We start from the raw sequence: 16,422 nt of genomic DNA, 5'->3' as shown, positions 1-16,422 counted from the left end.
CTTGTCCACAAAAAGTTGTTATAGACAGATAAAACCAAGCAACCACACGGCATTTAACATCATACATGAGAGTGAACATAAAACTATAAACGTTTTCGGCCATACTCAAGTTAGCCCTTCTCAAGTAACGAAAATAACTGATTTTACATCTACGTTCAAAAATAAATCTGATCTACACATGGAATTGAAAAACGAAATGCATAAGAATGAAACTGCAAAGCAGGGAAGAAACACACATCACATCTTAAATATTCTTACTGTTTGTGAAAAAATATGTTTAATTTGTCTTAACTTACAGAACAGTTCAAAAGATTAGCGACTGAAACCATCAAAACTTATCAGCTGAAGCGTACCAACTTGTGGAGAAGGCAAAGGGTCAAAAGTCTTAACTGCATGATTAATCTCAGTAAGAAAAAACTGAGTCTGCTAAAAGAAGTATTAAGATTGGGCCGCAACCACGCCATGTGATGTGCCTTTCTCCCCTGCTCTGCAGTTTCATTCTTGTACATTTCGTTTTTCAATTCATTGTGTAGATCAGTTATTTATTTTTCAATGTAGGCTAGATTTAAAATCAGTTATTTCTCTACCAAAATTGTATTAAAAAGTTATTAGTTTTCTAAATAGACAATCAAGTCCAGATCCCATTTCTCACGGGGCAAAAGGGTTAGCGCTGATTATAGTTTTGGCTTATTCGAACTCCCGCGCCTTCAACTTGTCGAGTTAACGAATCTATTCTGTGACAGCCCCTTGAAACTTCGTACATGAGGCAGGCCGCTCACCGAGGTTAACTTAAGCGTGAAGTTTTCACTTGTTGAAATGCCGTCGCCTGAATTTTTTTTATCCGTTACGTGCGGCTAAATGTTGTTCTGAAGTTCGTTGTTCAACCGCACGCCCCCTGGAGTTGAACCATCGTGGTGTTTCTTCGTCTGCAAAGACCACGTGAGGGCGGCAAATCTCCTGCAAAAGCTCTCAATTTTGTCGTTACTGAATCCCATCCAACAAAGCGAACTCTCTACCAAAGCTGAACACTATTTCCTGTCACGCGATAGATATCCCGCTGCCTGCAATCTCAGTTTCCACTTACCAGCAAAGACGCCAAACAACCCAATTGTTCACAGCACCAGTCGTCGATTTGATGATGGAAGCAACAGCTACAATGCTACATTCATAATTGCATAGACAAAGACATAAAATTAGGTAGAAATTTGTACAAAACAATGAAAAAAATATATCGCTCTAACAATTTGAGAAATAAAACCAGCTGAAATAGAATAACGGAGTAAACGCACCAGCCTTCCACGAGGGTTGCCCATTCGTATCAAGTTTCACATTTCTTATGACGAGGCGATCAGCAATGGGGTGACATGCATTTGGCTAGAATCGAACTTGTCAGACTGAAGTCGGAAGCTACAGGTTCGATTCTAGCCAAAGCACATTACAAATAGAAAATACATAAAAATTACATTTATGGCGAAATATTTCGTTAAGCGAACGATGACGTCATAACACGTGGGCTATTTTGCAAGCATGACGTCACAAAATATTCATACAATACAAATTTCTCAAAAACAAGGTTAAGTTAATTGTTTTTCATATTTGATCAAAACTACAATTCAGTTAAGGAGCTGTTCAAATGTACTCGAGTGAGGAGGCCGACAAGGAGATGCATATATCATAATTATGGAAACTCGCCATCCTTGCCATTGAAACGAGAGATCAAGAAAAACAAAGTAAAGACATAAAAGCTCTTTCTGTACCATGTGGCGTTTTAACTACTCCTAAAACTGGTGGCTGACAACTAAAAAGTGATAACAAATAATTAAGAGCCCCGCACTAGGAGCAGCTATTCGCCGCTTCTCCAGTGGACTGGCCCATATGCATAGAATTTTGCTTAGCTGTGACGAATGATTGAGCAAAGAAAACATGATGGAGATACTGTCTGGCGCTGTCAGACGATTGTTGCGTCATTTAATTACAACATGACGTACAACGCTATGACAATTACGACACATCCGCTCAACCACAACATCCAGCTCCTTTCCTCCTGCGGAACTGCTCTTGTCGCCAGCGCGTAGTTGATACGATCCTGTTGCGTCATAATGGTGCTGTAGGCCTCCTCCCATCTTCCTGGACCCTCCAATCTGTACTGGGAAGGAGTGCAAGGTCCGAATATGAGCTGGAGGAAGAAGAACAGAAGAGATAACAAATCACTTCAAGCAGGAAGGCGCTTGTCGGCTGCATGGCCGAATGACGATATGCCTGGTACAGTGGTACACGTTCGTAAGGGCGCCGGTTCGACACCGCTCAAGAGCATGCGACTGAGTTTTTGGAAGGACACTTCATGACATGCCTGAAGGTGGACACGAAGATTTGCTTCGTGTCCACTTAATGAAGCACGAAGTGAAAAACTGGATATAACAAAAAATCGAAAAAAAAACGGAACTTTCATTTTAAAAAACGTGATTTATTCTAATAAACGAAATACAGTATCACGTGAAAAACTTCGTGTTCCTGCTTTAACAAATTGACAAAGTCAGTAGAAGCAATAAATAACATTGATCAACAGTAAATTTAAAACGGAGATCCGATTAGGTGGATTCTTGAAGGGTTTTTGATGCTGATTCTGCAAATGTCCTTATTTTTTCTCTAGCACGCCTGGATTTTGTGATATTTGAATTTTTTTGTTTAGATTTGACTTACAGTATATCGATGCAATATGACTTAATAGTGACAATTTTGAACTGAAGCTTGCACGAAGCGGCTTTCACAATGCATTGTGATTATCAGTTGCATTTTAGGAACGTATTTTTTTATAATTAAATACGTAAAAAAAAAACCTGAAAAGTTAAAATGCAAATGTTTTCAAAGCCTGGTGTGGCAGAGGAAAACGAGCGCAGATTCGGAATAAGCGCAAAAACTTCATCTAGATAAGTTTACTTGTATCTGTGATTAGAAATTTAGTTAAAATTTGTTGACCAGTATCTTCAAAATAAAACATGCATCATATTAAATATGCCGAAGTATATATCACCAGTCCTAAAGATTTCCACACGAATGAAAACGCCAAAAGAGCATAAAATATTGCGGAGTGGTGTATTTTAATCCAATTCCACAACCTTAACTGAACACGCTATGTTGAGGTATTGCATTCAAGATTGATGTTTGCTATTGTGAGTCATAAAGCTCATAATTTGTTGAAGGGTCACATATGGTACCTTCACCCCAAACATGAAATCCTTCTTCAGCCACTTCCACAGGTTGGGCTTCACTCCGATCATGTCTGCAATCTCGTCCATGTAGTTGACGTATTCCACCTAAGTGAACGACTAATGTAACAACTTACACCATCTGCAAGGAAGATGTGATGCCTAGGAAGATACCGTGGTATCTCCAAAACCATGCTGGTGTCCCCATGGAACAAAGACTTTTATGATGTCACTGTTTCATCTGTGACATGGGATTTCTTGCCAACACCAGTTCGATGCAAGAAAATGCGCAATTGCACATTGGATGCAAAAACGTATTTACAACCTTGAAGAGTGGCGAGGTGAAAAGGAAATCTGTAAGCTCTCAGCTCACCAAACTCCACAAACAACGCAACGCTAACACCACAGTGAAAGCCCACAAATACGTGAAACAATGTCAATACAAGTTGTTAGTTTGTTTAATTTGGTACGAATGACCGACTGCAGTTTGAAAATCAACACACATGAGATGCGCACCTGTATAGTGTGGCGCTGGGTCTGGTAATAATCCCTTCTCATCTTCTCTATTCGTTGATCGATCGTTGTGTTCATCTCATGGGCTGAAGGAAGAGAAGTTAAGCCTAAAAGTAGAAACATAAAATAGCCGCATGTAATAAGAATATAATCATTGACTGCAACCACAACTGAGAATTCAGTGCAGCTTAGGTAGATGATAATAATAATAATCAAGCTTTTACTTGCGCCCTTTGCGATAACATACAGTAGACTACACTGCGATCACAGATGCAATACGACATATAGTCTTCGAGTCAGCTGCTTCCTTTATTTTGGCTTGCCATTAAGTGTCTTTGCCGTGACATAACCGCGTGCTCTGGAGCGGTGTCGAACCCACGTCCTATCGAACGTCGCGCAGACGTTCTCACCACTCGGCTACGCAGCCGACAAGACAGTTGAAAAGTTACCAGTAAGCCATTTTTCTTAACAAAGCCTTTGCAGTAGGCTAGATGTAAAGCAAGTATAAGAGTAGTTGAATTAACAAGTAGCCATGAGCATGCAGTGAGTATCCAGGCCTGATGCTAATAGCGCAATGCAGGTTATCATAACAAGAATTGCTAAACTACTAACGGTGCCAATTGTCATTTTACGGTAAACAGAGATCATTTACGATAAACAGAAGCCCTTCTACTGTCAGGCGTATTAGAAGCCTTCATATCCCCTTCTTTAGATATTTCTGCATTCAAGGCAAAAATGCATTGACGCAATGAAAATTTGGTGAGCCTACTTGCCGACTTTAGAAAGCTACCATAATGTGTTGAAACAACCTACTGTGCCTGATAGTTAAAAAGCTTTCAGAAAGAGAGAGTTGTACCAAATAAGAACTGATTATACCTTATTGCGTCATTACGCTTTTACACCTCACATGATCTATTTTCCCGTACGCCGTGATGGTGTAAGCCAGTGGTTCTCAAACTTTTTTTTGTTGGGACGCCTCTGGAAAAGTTTTCTGGACTTGCGACGCACCAGCAAACAAAAGTAAATGAAGAAACTTATGATTAAAGTTTTGTTTATTAATACAACAACGAGTGGGCTTGTTTGTTTGCACAAAGTTTATTGAATCTTGGGAGAATTTTTGAAATTGCCACCCGCATTTCTCTTTCACTGTTTATTCGTGATCGATATTTGGTTTTATCACCGTCAAGGCAGAAAATTTTGCTTCACATGAATACGACGTGGCGAATGGGATAATAATTCGCAGTGCTTTCTTTCACCAACCTGGATAACCGTCATTCATTGAATCCAAAAATTTGCCGGATTTCCTACTACGAAAGGATCACGAATCCATTCGTGGTTTGAAAATTTTTCCGGGAAGTATTTTGCAAATTTCGACTCGAGCTTGGACAAATGTAAATAAATATGCTTCGCAAATTTGAAGGGAAAAAACGCACTTGCAACCTCAACTCTTCACTGTTTTCAAACTGAAATAACACCAAGAAAAATGATTCAGAGTTTCCATTTTTTTTAAGGATAGACATCTAACAGTACGTTAGGATATCAGCAGTTGCAAATTTTTTAGTTAATTGTGGTGTAATCGGCTAAGTGCATGGGACACATGTGTCCCAGCGGTCCTCAAAGGGTTAACCTCATTTTTATAATCTTAAACTAAGTTCAGCCATGAAACGGAACTATTCTGCGACGCCCTTGGAAAAGTAAAACGACGCACCAGGGCGTCGCGACGCACAGTTTGAGAACTACTGGTGTAAGCCACCATCTGTAGTTACCGCTGTCTGATAGCGAGTCATCCCCATGCAAGTAAAAAAGTGGCTGCTCGACACCTGCCCAAATATTTAGCCAGAGTCACCGCCACTGCTCAAGGGTGGTAAAAGGCAAAGCCTCTCGACCCCTAAAATGGCGAGGAAGAAAAGGTGAATACGAAAAAGGAGGTGAAAGTCAAAAATTTTGTAATCGTGATACCATACAGAACACTGCGATCACAGATGCCATGCAAGAGACGACAGGAAGCAGCGAAGTGGCATATAGTCTTCAAGTCAGCTGCTCCCCTTATTTTGGCTTGCCATTAAGTGTCTTTGCCGAGATACAGCCGCGTGCTCTGGAGCGGTGTCGAACCCACGTCCTTTTGAACGTCGCGCAGACGTTCTCACCACCCGACATAAACAGCCGTGGTAGAGCGAAGTGATCAACCAAGCACGCGTGGTCGTTTCAATTCAACAGAAACTTGTTAATCGCGGGACACAAAGAGCGGAAGCGCAAAAACAAAACTTGCCTTTGAAAACACGAGTCGCCCAGCGGCACTGCAGCTCCGAGATGGGGTTGATCGCCCCCAGTGGTTGGATACCCCCAATGATGGCGAGGGTGCCGTGGATGAGGTGAGGAGGCCACATGTGTTTGTAGAGTCTGCATTCATTGTTGCGTACCTACCAAAGCAAGACACTTAAGCAGTTGTACCCGATAGAACTGACAGACGACTAACCATTGAACGCAAACGTTCGAAACCAAACAGATAGAGATGGATGAGAAAAAAAGAAGAAATTTCTGAATTTTTTTTTTATAAAACTTCAAGAAAAGTCGGCAGTCTCATCGAGGCAGATTGCCGAGTGACACCTGACGGCTTTGGGTTAAAATTTACATCCAACAAGATATTGTTGACAATATGTTTAAAGACGAGCTCACGCATAGGGTTGTAAAGGGGTGGAAAGTTTCCGGGAATTTTGGAAACTTTCCGGGAATTTTGAAGGACCCGGGAATATTGGGGAATTTTCATTTGGCATTTATTACGTTTAAAAAATTTGTTAAATATTTCATCAATTAGAAAAAAATATCAAAAACCTATCTTAAGCATTTCATATTGTCTTTGATTATTCTAAACACTAATTTGGTGTTAATTAAGAATGAGGCTTATGCATACTTTTTCAATATTTAAAAAAATACTGATCATATTTGGGAACACTCACACCAAGGTCCGCAATACGCTCTCAAATGAAAGGGTGGAAAGACTAGTATCAGTCAGGTCAAACTTGGCATTGTTTGAGCCCTGTGAAGACAAGTCAACTCAAATTGAAGTTGACTCTGAAGTCGGTGACGCTGCCAGAACAGTCATTAGTACGGTACATCATCTGAAGAAGCCGAGCAGGAGGAGATGCTAACCGGCAGCAACTAGAACAACGACTTTGTAACTGACTCAGTATTGTTTTTCTTTGTAAAAAACAGATTAGTGATGATTCATTTTTGGAGTTATTAAACTAAACCATGTGTTTGTATGTTCTTAAGTATTTTAGTTATACAAAGTACTTTTATTCTAAACAGTATAAAGCCATTATTTTCCTGTTTCAACATCAAATTGAGATTGTTTTGAAAGTTTCCGAAAATTCCCGTTAATTCCCAAAATTTCCATGGAAAGTTTCGGCTCTGAAAATTCCCGGGAATTTTGCAACCCTACTCACGCAAACAGAATGTGGCTAGTCGTGCCGTATTGACACGTACCATACGATGCTTATGGCTGGTAACTCATATCAATGCATTCGTTCATCAGTTCGAATATTACAAATGAAATGTCGTTGCTTAGTTATGTAAACATTCTCAACTTATTGCAAGAATTCCATCTTACCAAAAACAAGAAAAATATAGTTAGCTTGTTTATATCGACTGCACTTAAAACTGGACTACATATCGAACTACAGAAGGAGAGCCCTGCCCCTATAGTTATTTCATTCAACATTTGTGAAGTATATGCAATTATGCATGCTGTGAAGTATTGTTTGTGGATTTGATAAACAAAAAAATATCGTTGGACCACTCGGCATACAACAACTCAGCAAGCACTTCAACTCAGCAATTACATTTCAGCTACTGCCAAGTCAGCAAATGAGATTTACGTGCTCACGTCGGACGTGCTTGGTCATCGCTTGACAAACTCATTTTTCTGACTTGTGACAGGCAAGTTCGGCTTGCTGAGTTGTTACTTGCTCAGTTTCATCATTTACCAACTTTAGCCACTTGCTGAAATGTTGCTAGCTCGGTTGTCACTTGTTCAGTTCACAACTGCTGATTTGCAGGAGACTCACAAAAACACATACATCCTTCAGCATTTCAAAATAAATGAAGATTTAAAAACACGATATGATGTTACCTTGACGATGGAATCATCGAGGAATGGGAACTTGTATGTGAATCCAGTCGCAAACACCACAACATCAGCATCTTCGTAAGTCCCATCTTCGAAGACCACTCCCTTTTGCTTGAATTCCACCACGTTCCCCTTAACAATCACCCTTCCACTCAGGATGGAGTTGGGAAGAGCGTCGTTCACCATAGGATGCTGCGATAAATTACCATCATGATCACTCCCCGAAAAGATATCAATCTCCACCAATCCCTCAGATTAGTAAGGCATTCGCGTCAAGTCGTCTGGTGGTGAGATGTTCTGGCGACAGGTCGGCCGTGGTCAGTTATCCGGCGGCAGGTCGGCTGCAGTAGGATGTCATGTTCCCCTCAAGTTGCGTTTGGTTTATTATTTTTTTGTCTAATTTTTAAATTCCTGAACCAATTTTAGAATTTATAATTGGCTTAGTAGGCATAACCTCAACATTATAAATTAGGCATACCAACCTTGACAGCTCTTTCTGCAGAGAGGTATGCGTCGAAAGAATAATATAGTTATTTTATTGTCGCTCTACAACGGCTCAAGTCATTTAATTACTCCACTTTTTTAAAACTTATATACATCACAATTGCGAAGCAAACGCATTTATTACCCGACGCGACGTATTTGCACTGTATTGCGTCAGAACAGAACCAGTACTGTTTTCAAATCTAAGGTATGACCCGACCTGGAATCGAACCCAGATCTGCCATTGAGTTGGTTCCTGATGAAGAGAGAGGGGAAGGTTTCGTAAATCATTTGAATAGTGTTACTGCTGTTGCAAGATTTTGTTTCACTGTGGTTCATTGGCATTACAAGCAACCGCATGGTAGACACTAATGTGCATCTTAAGAAACCTGGGTTTTCGGCAGTCGAGTGCAGCAACAATTGATAGCGATACCACGTGTTTCGCCCATGAGGCTGGGCTCATCGGTATCGCACCACGAATTCATGTCACGTAGTTCTCAACCGCTGCTTTTGCCAGTCGATTGAATCCTTACCTTTCTGGAAAGAAAACAACTAAACTAACTGTCGGCAAGGATATGTACAGTTGAGACTGAGCGGTCTTCCTGGCGCCAGCATTACCTGACTACTCACTATAGAACAGCGAGCATTGTGTTTCGCTAATACCGGTGTAGCCTCCACACTTGCCATGACTTTAAAAACCATGTTAATCGTCCTGTACAAGAGGTTTGAAGTATGCAAACCTACAGTTTTCGACACAATCACGTTAATGAAAGATTGTTACTCACTTGGCTAAAGATCCTGTGCTTTGGTTTGAGCCCGTATTTCGCGTGATCGAACTTGTCGTTAGTCGTCGCCTCTGCAACGGTTGATGCAACCCCTGGCAGGACGGTTTTCAAATAAATGAAATATCTGAAACACGAAACTACTGACGGTATAATGCTAACATATGGATTACATTATAATCGTTTGGATCAAGGTAGATATATTTTAAAGCAGATTAAATGTCGATTTTAATATGACACATTATCGTGAATTAAGCTATGGGATAGGAGTTTAACTTAAAATTATAATAACTGTATTTCGTTTCCAGCTTTTAAACGGCCAAAAGAAGCATTCAGATCGCAACAATTATAAAGCACAATAAACAAGGTTACATTTCACAACTTAGTGTTCTAGAATAGATGACGGAGGCATAAGAGATCGATGGTGCGTAGAACCAAATCCACACCGTGATTGTGCACTGGCTGTAAACTACATTGCCTTTCACATTGCAAGCACTTGAGCACGGACGTGATGCAGCAAAGCCGAAGTGATTGCTAAACAGAATGACCTTTGACCTACCTTGTAACATGGCTAACGTCAAGAGGTACGCCACGCTTCGATATACGCTGAAGGACCCACGCTCCTCGCCGCGTGCTAAGAAACACCTAAGTAAAAATGTCACGTTTGCCTTGCAACAGCAACTGAAAAAACAACTGTCCTCAAATGCTTCTTTAAAAAGATAGAGCCAAGAAATTAACCATGATCTTGGGCCTTGGTCACAACACTTTGTGACGTCACTAAAACAAACAGATCCATCACAACCGAAATATTTGTCATGTCGGCGACGCTAATGTTTAATGGTGGGGTTCTTGGTGTGAGAGAAAAACATTTTCTGCTTTCAATTGTTTACCTATGCAGGAATCATTCAAAAAGATTTTAGTTGTACAATTTACGGTAACTTTAAACCGGAAATGTGATTGAGAGTAACTGAAATTAACAATGGTCAATTGGTCATTGCTGAAAAAAGTTCCCATTACAAACTAATGCATTGTATCTGCACTACTGTAGCACTTACCTGACTTGCGTGTCTCCCTAACTCGACAGAAATGTCCCCACCAGAGTTTCCAATTCCAATTACTACAATTTTCTTATCATAATACTTTTCAGGTGTACGATAGGAATGAGTGTGAAAAACTTCACCTTGAAATTTATCTAAGCCTGCAGGAAAGGAAGCATTTAAATAAAAACTTACAAAAGAATGAAACAAGAAAATTGAAGTGATTAGACAAGCCGCAAGTAGAAGGATGCACATAGCTCGAAGCTTACTCTCTCCAAGAGCTAACGTCAGAATAAAATAAGCCTAAATGTGGTGAAGTATTTATTGTAGAGGAACAACAAAATGTAAATTTGGCTGATCAGAAGAATTTAAATAAACGAAAGAGTTTTACGGCATAAACGAATTCCTTTTGGCGGCATAAGATTGGATCGAGAGTTTTTATAGAAATCGCTTCCAGTGCATGCGAGGTGGAACGAGGAACGGCCTTTAGCAAGAATTGAAAACATTTCCAGACTAAAGTTCAAAGCACATTCTTCATTATCCAGCAGGTGTTGCCCAATTGCAAAAAACAATTCAAATTCTAAAACCGTCAACCAATGTTTCTTTGCCGTTGAACCACGTATATTTTTCACGACCAGAAACTTTTCCGTTCCAGCAACAAAGACCGCTTGCCTGCCATAAAATGTAGTAACGTAATTTACCAATTTAAGTGCCAGTGCAAGAGCCGGTATGTAGGCCGCACGTCCCAACGCCTGGAGGAACAAATCAAACACATGTCCCGAAAATAATTAGATTAGGAAAAAATGCAACAAGAACCCAACCAAATCGCACATGCATAACTGTAAATGACAAAAATACATTTGGTGACTCTGCTATTGGGCAACACCTGCTGGATGACGAAGAATGAGCTTTGAACTTTAGTCTAGAAATGTTTTCATTTCTTGTTAAACTATAAACAAAATTTCAAGTTTTGTACCACCAATCAACTCTTCGATTAGACAAGCATCTGTTGATAAACAACCATGGAAATGATATTGTACAAATTATAAAACAAACTACTATAATATATAATGTAAATAATGTACTGCCTGGCATGTACAACTTAGTACGCTTAATCAGTGCAATCACCTGCAAAATAACATCGTGTTTTATTATTGTTGTATGCTCATTGCTCAGTCGACCTAGATTGCTCTCTTCCATACCTAGAAACTTATCCTTGGGGAAATGAGGAATAGCATGGTGGCCGATGCAAACTAGCACTCCATCAAACACAACAGTTTCTACTTTGGATGACTTTCGACACTTGGTCGTCACCTCCCTGAGTTTGAAAAAAACTTTATTTTGTTGTGGCACGACAAAAAAACTCAACAACAACCCAGGATTAATTTCACTGGAATACAAAAAGAATAAATATAATATACATTGAAACTTACAGGCCGTCAGAGGTATCGCTTGCAGTGCCAGTGCAGTGAAATTAAATTTCCAAATGGCACAAGTCATTTCACTGGTCGGTGCCATAATGTTGTCGAAATTTGGGCTTTGTCGCATTTCTATACTCTTGCTAGCGCATTGCTATAGCAAATTATACTTTTTGCTTCACTGACACACTACGGTACCGTATATTAAATTGATTATATACATCACACGTCTTTCAACATTGATCCTGCTATCTACTGTATAATACCTTTTAAAATAAAACCCCTGGAGCTCAATTAATCAAATATACAATGAAGTACAAGTTTAATACTTTTTAAAATTTCATCATCATTCAAAATTTGAAATAAACTTCACCACAAAATGTATTATATATAATGTATATTGTATATACATCACCATTTTCCAGTTTCTTTATAATCTTCTGCAGGCTTGCAAGACAAAACTTCCGTGGAAAAGTGAATGTAGTTCAGGAGATCAAACCTGTTAAAAGTATCCACAACTCAACAAAAGAAAAAATGATAATACAGTGACTTTTTTATCAGAAAACTAGGTCTTTCTATGTACTTTCAACAAAAAATGTCAGAATCAGAGCAACTACATAAACTATATCATACCATTGCTTCAAGACTTAACTGTTTGCAATAAAGTCTGAAGTAATCAATGATTTTGGTGTTGTGCATGTAGTTGGCAAAATCTTTTGGTATCGGAAAGTCAGAATAGCACATCATTTCTTTACTTGTGTTGATAATGGTAGATTTATAAACACAAGCCATCTCCTTCTCACTATGATCGTATCTCCATAATCCTGGAAAAAAACTCTTGGTTTGTTATCTGCAGTTACAAATGAAGCAAAAACACATCAAAAATAGATTTTTCCTTCCCGATAGCTAATCCACTAACTTTGCAAAGGAATAGAAAGATCAAGAAACGCTAGTTCACTTGGGTCTACACTTGAGAAATACATTAGAACAACTGTCCCTTCAATGGCACCTAAAACAGAGCATCCTAAACCATAGGTCACGATCCTAATGTTTGGCAAACAAATTAAAAGTGAGCCTACAGTGGGTAGTTTACACTGAAAATTGTCTACTAAGGAGTCACATAGAAAATTATTTTCGAAAATGGAAACTTCACACACTTTTCGTTTTCACGTTTGCAACTGCAAGCCGTCTGGGAGAGATCTAGGAACAACCTAAAAGAGATTCCGAATCAAGCAATAATCAAGGTCGACCAAATCTGGAAAATACGTTCCTAGGTGATTATGCAACCAAACCAAGTGATTCTGCACTCTCACAAATGTTAGCATTTCTTTTAAACAAGCATAACAAAACATAACACACACAAATGTTAGCATTTCTTTTAAACAAGCATAACAAAACATAACACACAAAAATTAAAAAAACATAAATCAGATCCCAAAATCCCACCGTACTGCAAGATCAATTCTACCAAAAACTACACAATAGAGTTGCATTTAGCAGGGCAACACTAGAAGGCGGAAATGCGGAAACGTGGAAATAAGCCGGGCGTGAAATGGCGTATTGTCCGCAGAAGTACAGTAGCGCTTTAACACCGATGTAGAAAACGCGTAAATACGATCTTGGCGTCCATATTGTCATAGCGATAACTCCATCATGAAAGAATGAAATGTTGCAACATTTCCATTTTGCTTCTAAAAAATAAGAATGCAGTCCTAAATGACAATTTTGTGAATATACTTTTGGCAGTGGCTATTTGACCGGCTCCGGTCTTTGAATCTGAAACACTATTTGACCGGTCATGACGTCACTGCATAAGCGCTTTTTTCTTTTTCTCTTTCAAAGCAACAGACAAAAAGCGCCGATATAAGTTCTAACTTCAACACGTATTCTTCAACTCAGTCCGTGGCGCGTGCGAAACGTCTCCGGCTGCCAATCTAGAGGGGATGAGTTCGATACCATCTGAAAGCATTCTTTTTTTTTCGTTTTTTTTTATGTAAATTTTGACCCGAAGCGCATTTTTGTGGTCAATTTTTAATTTGAGTAGCCTACAGCCCATTTTTTATGTCTTTTCAAATGTGAGTAATACTGTTAGAGTTTTTTTTAATTTGCTGGAATTTGAGAATTTCTCTTGGTAATTTTCCGATCGTCATAAGTGAACGTGTGTTGCCGAACGACCCTACATTTTTCTCTCAAGTTAGTTATATACAATACTTCTTTAAAAAATGGTTTTACCATTATCATTTCTTTTAAAAGAAGTATTGTATATAACTAACTTGAGAACTATACTTGAGAACTATTAACTAACTTGGACTGTAGGCTACTCAAATTAAAAATTGACCACATAAATGCGCTTCGGGTCAATCAAAATTTAGATAAAAAAAAAATGAAAAAAATAATGCTTCCGGATGGTATCAAACTCATCCCCTCTAGATTGGCAGCCGGAGACGTATCGCACGCGCCACGGACTGAGTTGAAGAATACGTGTTGAAGTTAGAACTTATATCGGCGCTTCTCGTCTGTCGCTTTGAAAGAGAAAAAGAAAAAAGCGCTTATGCAGTGACGTCATGACCGGTCAAATAGTGTTTCAGATTCAAAGACCGGAGCCGGTCAAATAGCCACTGCCTATACTTTAAGACAAAAAGCAAATATATGAGATTTCGTAATTGTATATATATTTTTATTTGGTTGAGTTTTTTGCTTACTCAAGAGCCAACCTAATGTGACGATTTGAAAGTGTTGTTTTTCATAATAAATTAAAGTCGTTGTTTAACTTCTACTTTACTACGGCATCGTTTCAACTTTACAAAATGTCTTTTCTTGAGCTGTTGGCAGTTTTCCGTGCTTATTTCCACCTTTTAGTGTTGCCCCATTTAGCAAGAGTAACAGCCAACCAGGTAAGTTCGATATCGCTTTTTGCTTTGCTTGGGGTCCTAAGTATTATACTGTAGCATTTTTGCCAGGAGTTATTGTAAGTTCTAGGTAAGAAATACTAAGATTTATCTTATGACGAGTATTATGGTGGTGGATATAAGTTAAATTATTAAAATAAGCACTGATGGAATTAGGTAGAGATCCACTTTCATATTTTTGCACATGAAATTAATATATCCAAGTTTAAGGTCGTTAAAATCTACATTGTGAAGTAAGTCATAAAGCTTGAGAACATGTAATTTAACAATTATTATGCATGCATACCTCCAATATCATTATCCAGTTCATAGCACACTGGTTCAAGGCCTTCGTCCAAAGTGGTCTTGATTGCAGCCAGACCACTTGCTCCTGCTCCAATTACACATATCTTCTTTGACATTAGTATTACTTTCAGTAGTTTGTTTAGATTCAACAAAAACTGGCTACATATGCAAACTTTCTACTGTTGAATTGTTTTCCAAACTTCAAGAGCGCAGAGATGCGGACTGCACTTTCTATTTTCTACCATCAAGTTCATCAACATCAGGAATCAGGATATTTTGTGCAAGTTGCCAGATGCCGCCAAAATTTTTTCTACTGGCTTTTATTTATTTTTCTTCCCAAAATCCTTTGTTTTTACAATTTCTAGGGTAGGTTTTAATTTTAGTCTTTCTTCTCCTAAACTTCCCAATATTAACCAACTACAATTTCTTGTCCCTTGAGCTAATACGCAAAAAAAGTTTTCCAAAATTGGTACTTTATACATAATAGTTCATCTAGAGAATGGTAAAGTGGCCTCGGATTGATAACCTTGCGTTTTTTCGAGGCCTCTTGGTGCGCTGTCTAGTACGTGTGTATGTTTTGTTTCGATAATAAACTTTCTGACTTTTGACTTCTGGAGGACAGAATTTTGCATCTGGCAACCACCGTCATTCTGGCAGAACAATTTTGCGCGATCCGCCTAAAAAAATGATCCGTAAAAAATTGCGCGGTAAACAATGCGATAAAAGCGGCAACATTCAGAAGCTGATAAAATCAGTTCTCCTTACCACATCAAAGCAAATGTTATATTTTTTCCATAGCCAAATGAACAGTGAACACAGAAATTTAAATAAAAAACTCGACTTGTCAAAGACAAAGCAACTGCAATTGCGAAAAGTTAGACAAAAAATTGTATCTATTAAGACTGCTATATGTGATATGGCAAGAAAAGTAAGCATCACAAAAACGAGTATAAAAATACTTTCCCGAAATATTTTTCGGAATTTTAGTTTTGAATCGTGTTCAGAATTAAATTTCCTTTCCAGGGGTGTCAATTTCGTGGTGGGGCAGACGAAGGAAACGCGAGCAGAATGGTTTAAAAATGGGGGAAATGTCTTACAAATTTAAAAATAAATAAAGATTTTAACGTTTATAGACGCCTTCAATTAGGCGTCTATAAAAATATTTTCCCGAAATATTTTTCGGAATTTTATATTTGAATCGTGTTCAGAATTGAATTTCCTTTCCAGGGATGGCAAGCTCGTGGTGGGGCAGACGAAGGAAACGCGAGCAGAATGGTTTAAAAATGGGGAAATGTCTTACGTATTTAAAAATAAATAGAGATTTTAACGTTTATAGACGCCTTCAATTAGGCGTCTACAAAAATATTTTCCCGAAATATTTTTCGGAATTTTATTTTTGAATCGTGTTCAGAATTAAATTTCCTTTCCAGGGGTGGCAAGCTCGTGGTGGGGCAGACGAAGGAAACGCGAGAAGAATGGTTTAAAAATGGGGATATGTCTTACGTATTTAAAAATAAATAGAGATTTTAACGTTTATAGACGCCTTCAATTAGGCGTCTACAAAAATATTTTCCCGAAATATTTTTTGGAATTTTATTTTTGAATCGTGTTCAGAATTAAATTTCCTTTCCAGGGATGGCAAGCTCGTGGTGGGGCAGAC

At 38.7% G+C, this 16,422-nt stretch overlaps 1 protein-coding gene across 3 annotated transcripts; it reads right to left on the bottom strand.

The window, feature by feature from the left end:
* Nucleotides 1-1,117: 1,117 nt before the first annotated feature.
* On the bottom strand, nt 1,118-15,294 carry LOC145786948 (flavin-containing monooxygenase 5-like). 3 transcript variants are annotated; one of them, XM_082598694.1, is made up of 12 exons: nt 14,764-15,294; nt 12,221-12,392; nt 11,984-12,067; nt 11,353-11,468; nt 10,169-10,311; nt 9,673-9,758; nt 9,117-9,240; nt 7,852-8,040; nt 5,989-6,139; nt 3,723-3,826; nt 3,216-3,314; nt 1,118-2,176 (listed from the first exon to the last, which is right to left on the bottom strand). In XM_082598694.1, the coding sequence occupies exons 1-12, from the start codon at nt 14,876-14,878 to the stop codon at nt 1,973-1,975; spliced, it is 1,587 nt and encodes a 528-aa protein (XP_082454820.1). In that variant the 5' UTR covers nt 14,879-15,294; the 3' UTR covers nt 1,118-1,972. The 3 variants fall into 3 exon arrangements, with proteins under 3 accessions (XP_082454820.1, XP_082454822.1, XP_082454821.1); XM_082598696.1 differs by lacking the exon at nt 14,764-15,294 and adding an exon at nt 12,726-13,026; XM_082598695.1 differs by lacking the exon at nt 14,764-15,294 and adding an exon at nt 12,488-12,564.
* Nucleotides 15,295-16,422: the final 1,128 nt, after the last annotated feature.

This window comes from Aplidium turbinatum, chromosome 17, assembly GCF_918807975.1.
Source record: "Aplidium turbinatum chromosome 17, kaAplTurb1.1, whole genome shotgun sequence".
NCBI classification, from domain to species: Eukaryota; Metazoa; Chordata; class Ascidiacea; order Aplousobranchia; family Polyclinidae; genus Aplidium; species Aplidium turbinatum.
This window is presented reverse-complemented; position numbering and strand designations above follow the sequence as displayed.

Excerpts from the sequence above, each read along its gene's own strand:
- LOC145786948 (XM_082598694.1), bottom strand. The coding sequence starts at position 14,878 with ATGTCAAAGAAGATATGTGTAATTGGAGCAGGAGCAAGTGGTCTGGCT. Across the intron at positions 9,759-10,168 it reads TAGGGAGACACGCAAGTCAG|GTGTTTCTTAGCACGCGGCG; the intron begins GTAAGTGCTACA and ends ATTTTTACTTAG. Across the intron at positions 2,177-3,215 it reads ATTTCATGTTTGGGGTGAAG|CTCATATTCGGACCTTGCAC; the intron begins GTACCATATGTG and ends TTCTTCCTCCAG.